This window comes from Lepisma saccharinum, chromosome 8, assembly GCF_977018435.1.
Source record: "Lepisma saccharinum chromosome 8, izLepSacc3.1, whole genome shotgun sequence".
Taxonomy (NCBI): Eukaryota; Metazoa; Arthropoda; class Insecta; order Zygentoma; family Lepismatidae; genus Lepisma; species Lepisma saccharinum.
Window position 1 is genome coordinate 83853056 of NC_139236.1, and position 10747 is coordinate 83863802.

The following is a 10747-nucleotide window of genomic DNA, read 5'->3' on the forward strand; positions in this document are numbered from 1 at the left end:
CGCTGGCCAAAGTGTAAAAAACATATACAGCATGTTATCGCGCAAACTTACAAGTTCACAGTTGCCAGATTCACTTTTCAATTAGGATAAACAAAATATATAATCAGGTAGATATCAATTTGGTACTTCAGAATACGTTGTGTGACGAGAAGAATGTTAAGTTTGGATGACTTTACAACGTGAATTTATGAACGTCTATCTCTAAAAAAGAACAACTGACATTCGTAAAAAGTAAACAGTTGGTAAAAAAGTTACGTTCTGAATATGTATAATATACAAGTCACGAATGCAGTGATGTTAATATTGAAATCTAGATCATATTCTATTGAAGTTCAGTTGGAAAGTGAATTGGATTTGGGTAAATTGTTTGAAGTGTCATACCTAGGTTTGAACGAGTCAAAGAATTTCAAACAGTAAGTCTACGTCTCTACGGCTCTAAATCTCGCTCTCCTAAACTGACATTTCCAAACCTACAATTCCACTTAGGTCTAATAACGTTAGAAGGGTCCGGTTTAGATATTTTAGCATTTAGTGTTGGCGTTTTAAGGAAACTGGATGTGCCCCGCACTAGACTCGTCTGTTCCTCTTTCCCATCCGAATCTTACAGAGGCTTTTTCTCGACAAGTCTCGTTCTCGTTTGAATTTGTAATCGTGTCGACCATTTCTCGAGTTTCGAAACGAGGTCTGGAATCGTTTAGATTAGGGGAATGATACCGATGGTATGAACTTTGGATTGAGGAAGTTCTGCGCAGTGTCCAGTCCACTGTCTTGTCACTATATTAGTCTAATCTCCAAGATAACTCTTGATGGAATAATAAGTGTTGGTTTTCCAAGTGATTGTCTGGAAATGGTGAATGGACACGATTGTGGCTTTCAGGGTAAACAACAAACATCCAGTTTCGTCAGGAACATAACTTATAAATCGTGTCTCCATGATAAAATCCGTTTCTTTCCTTATGTCACCAACCATGAAGCAGCTTCTTCTTCTCTGGTTCACTGGATATGCGCTTGCTTTGCCTGGTGGATTGGCACCCAGTAATCCTTGTAAGTAAGGACATTTCAAATGATTGCACTTCACCTGTGCATGAAGGGGGGGGGAGTCAAATTAGAAAATAAGCTTGGTAAATTTCTTATATCGGACAAACGGCTGAAATGTGCTAGTTCTTTTAATTTCAATATTCATACTTACGTATTCTGCATTGAGAGTATTTCGCTTACGTCACGGAAATAAGCTCTATTTGCGACAGATCGAGTAAGTTTTCTTGGTTTCTTTTTGCCTTCGGTAACATGCAAAATGCCGGTCACAGTTTCAGAACCGTACTCGGCATGCAGTGTTTCCACCCCCACTGCACCCAAAAATACCTACGCAGCCCCACAAACCATTGACGCATAGCCCCACGAACCATTCATACATAGCCCCACGAACCATTTCCGGTAAACTTAGGTTAGGTTGGGTCACGTTTAGGTTACAATAGTTAAAAATTGGTTTAGAAAAAAATGCGTAGCCCCACACACCATTCTCGCATAGCCCCACGAACCATTGACACACAGCCCCACAAACCATTTGCGGAAACGTACCTTCTTCAGTTACAAAAACACTTGTTTCGAAACACTGACCGGCATTGACCGTGATTACGTCATCACACACAGGCAACAAGGAAATGGAAGGAAATGGATGCAACAGCTTTCGTGCATCGGTCACACATTTATATCGAAAAATAGATGATTCACCGGCAAAATTCAATGAACGATGCGAGAAAACACTTCCCCGAACTTCCACAACTATAAAGAAACTGCATTCGGTAAGTAATTTCTCCTGTAAATTTGAAAAAATCCGTTTGTCCGATATAAGAAATTTAATAGAGCTTATTACTTTGATGGTAGCTAAGAGGTATAAAGTTCAGCTAACTGGTTTTTCAGTAAATTAACCAAAGGCAAGAAAATATTATGTACGGAAATTTCAGTGTAAAAACGCAAGAATCGTATCAGATATTTCTTACTCTAGTCTCTTATTGTTTTCAAAACATCTCCAGCTGACTTCACGAGTTTAGCTAGCGAGCCTGACAGCCTACAGCGTGAACAAAGAGGTTAGCGATTGGTACTGGGTTGAGATTACGTCAGCGGCATCGCTTGTTAATTGGTGGCTTCGGCAGTTACGACTCGCTCCTCAGCTGCAAAGGCAGAACAGACAGAGATGTTACGGAAGTAATCTCAGTCTACCTGATAGAGTCTACCATCACTCAATCCATAGGTAGATAACTTAATGAATTTATCGATCTATACAAAAACAATAGATTTTTATGTGCGAGATTATAAAACTTCATGACTAACATTTCCCATGAAAAAACCTATAAAGGAAGTTGTGTGTGTATTAATAAGGTAGGTGAGCCAAATGTAGCCAGTGTTCCCAAGGTGGTCCACAGCACGAAAATCATATTAGTATTTAACATAGCTAACAAAGTGTACTACATTAATATAGCCAATCCCTCTCAGATGAACCATGCAGAAAACGAACTGTCTCGGACAGCCAGCAGCCATTTCATTTAAGGTATTGTGGAACCCCTGGTGTCGTAAGGACTGTGCAGACCAGTCCTCCACGGATGTCGGCTATTCATCGTTACTGTATATAATGCATGTCAACAATCAAAAGTTTGACACCAACAATTTTCTCTAATAAGATGTAGAAACATGAATAAATATGTTTTTTTGAGCACAAGCATAATTTTTAAGCCACTATATATATATACATACAGTGGACTCTCTTTAATTCGAACTCCAAGGGGCTACGCAAAAAATTCGAATTAACCAGAATATAATAAAAAAACACCAATGAAATAACGCACTGTATTAACCATAAAACTGCATTATATCCGAACCACTATGTGCCTCCAGCGGGTATCGAACCCGGGACCCCTTGATTACAAGGCGATCACGCTACCACTGAGCCATCGGGGAGGCCCTTATTGATTGTTTGATTGATTTGGTTCATTTTACTTCGTCTTTCTGCCATTTTCAGTTAATCGCAAATATGAGGAAGAATGATGATTTGATTGAAATTGGTGAAACGACACTCACAAAGAACACCCATGCCCAGACCGAGTTTCGAGCCCGGTACACCCTGTACACCCTGTACACCCTGTAGTTTGGTGGCCTAACCATTCAGCCACGGATGGCAGTATATATATACGAGGGTGTACCCAAAAGAAACCGGATTTTTTTTAAAGCCATGTATTTTGTATTTTTTACAAAACAACCTTATCACCTTCTAAGTACTTTCCATGACAATTAATATATTTGTCCAATCTGTGATTCCATTCTTGGGAACTCATCGGTTGTGATGGCTGACAGCTCTTTCGTCGTTTTTCTCTTCACCTCTTCTATGTTGTCAAATTGCTGTCCCTTCATGTCCCTCTTCATTCGGGGAAACAAAAAAAAGTCGCACGGAGCAAGGTCAGGTGAGTAAGGGGCGTGCGGAAAGAGAGTCATGCTGTTCTCTTACATCGGCCATCACAAAAGACGAGGTGCGAGCGAAACTGCTTTTACGAAAAAAATCACCGTGAACAGAGACAACCTTCCCCAGCGAAGCCACTGAGTGTACTGAACTCACAATTAGTTGCTCGACGCTTGCCTAGCGAGAAAAATTCGTACTATGGATGCTCCGCCCAGCGCAGCGCTATTCCGTTTTTTTTTTTTTGGGTACCCCCTCGTGTATACATATATTTGGTTGTGTGTGTACAAATATTCAGGTACATACATCTTACCTTTACATTCATTAACAAAGTATAGCCATAATATCAGATTTTTGCATTCTATTTATAGTAATATACGTAAAATATTTGGTGAGGGTAACTTAGGTAAGTTTAACGCACAATTGTCCCCATTTTTAACACTTTCACAAAATAGAACAAAGTTAGTTTCCTGGAAGTGTTTTTCCCGTTCATTACACAATCTTGCAATTAACCCCTGAAAGATGTGACTTTTTCTTCCAGCTTCAGATGACAAGTTCCCGGATGTAGGCAAAGACATCAATAGCTCTTTAAGGCCAACACTCGATGCATCAACAATCGACATCATAGCTCAGTTGCTCTCCCCCTTTTTTGGCCTAACAGCGAAACTCCACCGCCACGACCAGTCCGTTGCTGATCTGCAGTGCCTTAAGGCTTCTCAGTACACAGTTGATGAAGATGAACCTGTCAGTGTGTATGCTTGTGGGAAGACCAAGGAGCAGTTTCTGTCCAATGAAACTCTGGCAGTAATTATTGTTCCTGACGAGTACTTCGTTGAAGACGTTAAAGACAAAATTGCTGTACAAGAAGAAAGTGAACAATTATCTTCAAGTGGTGTTACTTCGCCTACTGCAATAAGAGAATCAGGTATATTTTCTTTCATTTATTTAGATATTAGATGTAAAATACCTCGATGAGATTTATAGAGTTATGGGTAGATTCATAACAAACTGGCCTGCAAAACTGCAAAATTCCTGAATAGATAGTGCGCACAAGTTGCAGAAGATCGCTAAGGATATAGGAACTCTCATCTTCAAGACTTCAATCCAGAAAATGGGAGTGACGTTACGTCCCCATATTTAGATTTAATCTCTTCATTATTCACCACCAGGAAACATGGACGTCCCGAGGGGGGGGGGGGTGGCCGCGGCCCTCCCCGGAAAATGAAGGTCCCCCTAAAAAGTATATATTTCACACAATTTCATTTCAGTCACAGTAATTTATGTTAATTATTATAAGGGTGTTGAAGGAACATGATAATTTCAGACTAAAGCAGTGTTTTTTGAGGGGGCATCAGTATTATGGGGGAAAATATGCTTCCTTTGCACCCCCCTGAAAAAAATTACCTTGCTTGCCCCTTCCAGGAAAGAATCCTGCGGACGTCCATGCCAGGATAGCTTCAAGAAGTCTGAGAAACATATTTATTGTTAATAATAAAGGTTAATGTCCTAATGTTAAGATAAACCACATGTGCATTGCTTGTTTGCTTAACTTTACTTTGCGATTAACGAAAAGTGTCAGAAAAGCAAAGATGAGGATGAATGGTAATCAGGTGAGATGGACAATCACATGCTGGCTGTGAGTCTAGACGCCAGAGTCTCGTTAGGCTGCAAATGAAGTCCAGTGTGTACTAGGTTGTATTTGGTTGGCTTCGGAAAGGGTCACTCTTTACACCACTCCCTGTGCATTGCATCTTGCCATTATGGCACGTAGGGAGGAAGGGTCTCAATACATTCTTTATCTTTGTTGTAGTGGAGATGATGTAATCCACACCACGCTCCAGCCACCTTTACCCTCCAAGGATGCCCATTAATCATAGGCTGGCTGAGCCCCAGAAAATTCCGCAGCTGAGATAACCCACTCCGAAAATCGAACCCAAATCTCTCGCCTGACAGTCAGGTGCACTACCGATTCCACTACCGATTCCACTACCGAATTTCCTAACAAGCTAGCGAAAAAAATATTTGACCTTTTGGGTACACCTTAATGTTTTTCAATGGTAGGTGTACTTCGAAATGATAGCGGGGTCTCCCTGATGGCGTAGCAGTAACGTCGTCGCCTTGTTATCAAGAGGTTTCGGGTTCGATACCCGGTGGTTTCCACTTTGAGCTGTAGGCCCAGTCCCGATTAGCCCTTCTTTTCATAAAGTGGACTTAGAAACAAGCATACGGAAGGTAACTATGTAAATTATGATGTATGTGTACAATAGTTATGAGCTATTACCTGAATCTTTCCTAAATCTGGAGCTTTATTGCCAAAGAAACAACTGGAGTGCGACCATTAAAATGAAGAAATAATTATAATCATTATTAACTTGTTCCTACAGGTCTCTTACCACTAGCTTTCTCAACTGAGTTCTACAAACTCTTTCCCTTCTCTGGCGGCACATAGTAGTTCGGATTCCACTTTAAACTGTAGGTTCAGTCCCGATTAGCCTTTCTGTGTGCATAAAGTGGACTTAAAACAAAACTAAACTCAATTATTCCCTCCTCCATGGGTGCTATGTTGTTGTTGATTTGTTGTTTTAAGTCCACTTTATGCACAGTAAGGCAAATCGAGACTGGACCTACAGTTTAAAGTGGGATCCGAACAACAATGTGCCTCCATAGGGTATCGAACCCGGGACCAGGCACGTATCCAGAGGGGGGGCTTAGGGGGCTCGAGCCCCCCCCGAAAGTTTTAGGTTTACACTAGATAAAATGAGGTTTTTGGTTTCTTGTGATGTGAAATAAAATAATGTGACAATAATTTAAGGAGAGAAATAATCATCGAGGCACGGAGAATGTTTCGTAACCCTGTTATTGATAATAGCACGTATCCAAGATGGGGCACAGGGGGCTCCACCCTCTCCCCAGAAAATTTTTCAGTTTACGTTAGATAAAATTAGGTTTTTGGCTTCTTGAATAATGTGAAAATAATGTAAGGAGAGAAATAATTATCGAGGCAAGATGAAGCATGTTTTATACCCCTGTTATTGTTAATAGCACCTATCCAAGCTGGGGATGAGGTGACTCAAGCCCCCCTGCCCCCTCAGGAAATTTTTAATTTGCACTAGATAAAATTGGATTTTGGCATCTTGAATAATATGAAGATAATAAATTTATAAATCTGAGAGAAATAATTATCGAAACTAGACGGAGAGTGTTCTATAATCTTATTATTGTCCATACCACGCATCCAAGGTGGGAATCAGGAGGCTCGAGCCCCCCTTCAGGATTTTTTTCTGTTTACACTAGATAAAATCAGGATTTTGGCTTCTTGAATAATGTGATGATAATTTGGAAGAAATAATTATCGAGACAAGACGGAGAATGCTCTATAACCCTGTTATTGTTAATAGCACGTATCCAAGGTGGGGTTGAGGTTGCTCGAGCCCCCCCCCCCCCCCCCAGGAAATTTTTTATTTTACACTAGATAAAATTAGGTTTTTGGCTTTTTGTGACGATGATTTAAGGAGATAGACAATTATTGAGGCAAGACGGAGAATGTTCTATAACCCTGTTGTTGATAATATTGCACGTAAACTTTTCTTGCACTTTCGGTGTTGTCGAAGCGCACTTGAGCACTATGTAGAAACTTGTCAGCATTTGGAAGCTGCACAACAAAGGTAGCGCCACACGTAGGGCGATTCGTTGTAATTTCTAATCTCTGGAAGGCAGGAGAGGGTACGTTCTTGAATGAGAGAATGAGTCAACTACTGGCAATATTAACGAATCGTTTTATCTGCGGAACGTTCTAGAATATAATGAGGATATAAATACGCGGATTCAATTTTTCTGTTGATCTGTACAAAGAATTGGTTAATGAGATTTCAGAGGTAAGTGTGACAATTCTTACAGTCGATTAGTGATCAGTCAGCGTCCTCTGGTTGCTTTATAAGATATAGTGATTCGAAAATGAAGACATTGACGACAGCAGAACTTCCGAGGCCTCAGTGTAGTGCTAGTTCGGGTCGAGGGCCGAAGAGATCAAGGCCGACCTGCCTCTGCCTGCCTACCTGCCCTCCTCTCTCTCTCTCTCTCTCTCTCTCTCTCTTTCTTTCTTTTTAAAGTGAATATTTTCAGCAGTACCGGATATTGGAGTGGTTTATTAAAACAGAAATAAGCTGTATAGATAAACTGAAAATCAAAGTTTTCAGTGATGATTTAGTTTATCTAGAACTAAATTTCGTATATGCAGTCCGAGAATTTCATGGTATAAAAAAATACTTCTGTTTAAGCCTACTGGGTTCGAAACACATTCAAACACTTAACTATCATAAAGAGACAGCCGAAAATTTTATGAATGTCGAGAAGAGAAAGCAAGATGTTGCATATGTAGAAATTTTAGGTGGAAATTGCAGGCTCTACCAGGACCCAAATCAGGGCTCTACCAACTGAGCCACCTAGCCATCCTTGACTTTAACCGATTTTTCGTTAAAATGTCTACATAGTACATGTCCTGTGTATATCAAATCGTAAGGTGTTGCCTGTATAGTGAACAAGCACAGAAAATATAGGAGAGAGAAGAAAACTGAGGAGCATTCCCACCGGTTGAGAAGAATTTTTTTCTGTGGTCAACAAGAGCTACCTACTTCGAGGTGACAATGACAGTGGCCTAATAAGGGAGATTTCACACCATGTCGCCTGAAGATTAGGTTTGTGCGGCCTTTTGTGTCTCTGCGGTGTAAAACGATGCTGTTGATTGGCCCATTCCAATCGACATGTATCGCGTGTCCCTTCGGTCTGAAACCTTCCTATGTCTTGAAAATCCAAGTCACAAGGATGGAAAATTAGGGCCTTGTTAAGGTTAGGTGTGAAGGCAGGCTGACGACAGCACCCTAAAGGACCATATCCAATCCTGCAGGAAGAATGCATCTTACTTCAATCTCCAATACGGAATGATAAAAACTTCTGGTGAGTTGATTTTAAAAAAATGTGTCCGAGATAAAGAGAGGCGTGCCCAGAATTTTCGGAAGGGAGAGGGCTTACGCATACTATTTTACCAATTTTTTCCTGTCTTTGATATTCCTCTTTCTTTTTTTTTTTAAAAAAAAAGGAATATTGGGTCAAATGGGGTTATGACGTCACCAACCCTCCCTTGTGTAAGCATTTGATCATACTGGGAGACGAAACATTAGATGTGTTGGGAACGGAAGGGTTTTCACTGTGCATTAATTGTTTCGTGATCCACCTGTATTCGAGAAGACTTCCTTTGTTTCGTGCCGATATATGACAAGACAGCAGAAGCTGTGACAGGCATTTTTGGACACTTGTGAGTGCTAAGTCCTGAATCTGAACAATTTGGTGGGTTTCGGCTTTTATAAGAGCTGCAAACATGGGAGGACAAGACACGTTAGTGGTGTTCAGGCTCGAATCTGAGAGAAATATTCGAGAGCTGTCTGCGTTCAGTTCGCAGCCCACAATTTGAATCTCGCGTTGTCGAGTGGATTGTCCATCCCGTGCATGTGCTTCGTAAAAACACTCAAAGACACCATAGACGTTTTTATGCCTGATGAGAAGAAATGGACAAACACACATACTGAGATGGTTACGGCACAATGTTAATGCATGGAGACAGAGGAGTCGAGTGGTAAAAAATGTTCTGATTTCACGTTCTGATTAAAATGACAGCCTTACATTGGCGACGATTTAGGGGATAGTTGCTCCCCATTTTTTATTTTCTTGCCTCAACATTATGGCCTCCTAATGTTAAGCCTTGTCTACCAAGAGAAAGTAAACTTTCCTTGCAACGCCCTCCGCACCCCCTCCCCCTTTTTGGAACCCAATTGCCACCACTGGTCTTGAACATACAATTGTGAGGTTCTTACATCCCTTAAAAAAATGGTGTTGAGCCCCCCCCGAAAGGAAATCCTGGATACGTGCCTGCCCGGGACCCCTTGATTACAAGGCGACGACGCTACCACTGCGCCGTCGGGGAGGCCTCCATGCGTACAGTTTAAGTCTTCAATATTTATAAATTGTATTCCTCTAATAATGACAATAAATTTCTACTTTTGCAGAAGAGAAGATAGAGGTTGACAAAGATGTGACACTCCAGAAACAGAAGGCCACAAGAACCTTGCGTTCAGATCTAGAACCTAACAAAGCTCACATGAAATGCGCCAATTTGACCAACATATACGAAGACAAGAATGGAAAGACGATAACTATATATCTTTGCTCGATGGAGCGAATGAAGGAAAGTGGTACGAAGACTGACGATTTGGCCTTGTTGCTGGTGGCCAGCAACTTCCTCACCAACCAGACTTCCACGGACACTGAAGACCCCAGTGCCTCTAGTCCTGCTGAGGGATTGTCGGCTTTGCAGCAGACAAACTTTTTCTCCAGCTTGGTCAACAAAACAGCTTCCTTGTCCAGCGTTATCAAAGAGAAGTTATCGGCACCAATGAAACCAACAGGGGAAACTTCAGAAGAACCGTCGACAATGCCCAGCACCATTAGTCCGGAAGAGCAAGAAGACGCTTCTGACGACAACGTCGAAGAAATCACCGACAACGAAGTCGCCAGGTCTGCCGAACGAGAGGGGAGATGGTTTTTCTCGTGGGACTGGTTCGGAAGGTTGTTTGGGAAGAGACCGCTCCAGAGATTGCCAACGGAACGTCCGAATACGGTCGTCTTCAGTTCGAGCGATGCAGTGCATTCCGGTCCGCCCAACAAGCCTCTGTATGTGGAAATGCAACAGGTTTAAAGCCACGAGATTTCCCCGAGAATTCTCAGACTGGGCGTTCAGAGTTCCATAGTTCTGTATATTTAAAGTATTTTCCTATTAAATAAATTTTATACGTATTCTACGGTTATCAGCAGGGACCGGATTTTGATGACCCGAAAATATGACTTAAAAATATCAATAAAATGACCTAAAAATGATTTTAAAATGTTGTATTTATTTCAGGGTATGACAGTACAGCACAGTTCGTACTTCTGTAACGTTAGAACTGAAATTGTAAGGTGTATGTGAATTTAGGTATGAAAATCTGTAAAAATCTTACCTTATTCAGAATTATTGCAGCATTGTTTTCATTGTTACCGACATCAAGGCGATAAAGGTCAATTCCTAGCTAAAAATGATTGAGTGAAAAGTAATGCAATTACATTACTTTTTTTTGCAGTCCCGCGAAAAATGACCTAGGACTTAAAAAATTGAAAATCTGACGAAAAATGCACAATAAAATTCACATTTTTTATAACGAGAGGTTCAGCATTTTAAAAACTTAAGAGGAATGCGTACTACATAAGCAA

The 10747-nt window shown here is 41.0% G+C and overlaps 1 protein-coding gene across 1 annotated transcript; it reads left to right on the forward strand.

Moving 5' to 3' along the window:
- Positions 1–250: 250 nt before the first annotated feature.
- LOC145991872 (uncharacterized) lies at positions 251–10196 on the forward strand. Its single transcript, XM_083127909.1, has 3 exons — positions 251–358; positions 3990–4373; positions 9508–10196. The coding sequence occupies exons 1-3, from the start codon at positions 265–267 to the stop codon at positions 10194–10196; spliced, it is 1167 nt and encodes a 388-aa protein (XP_082984035.1). The 5' UTR covers positions 251–264.
- Positions 10197–10747: the final 551 nt, after the last annotated feature.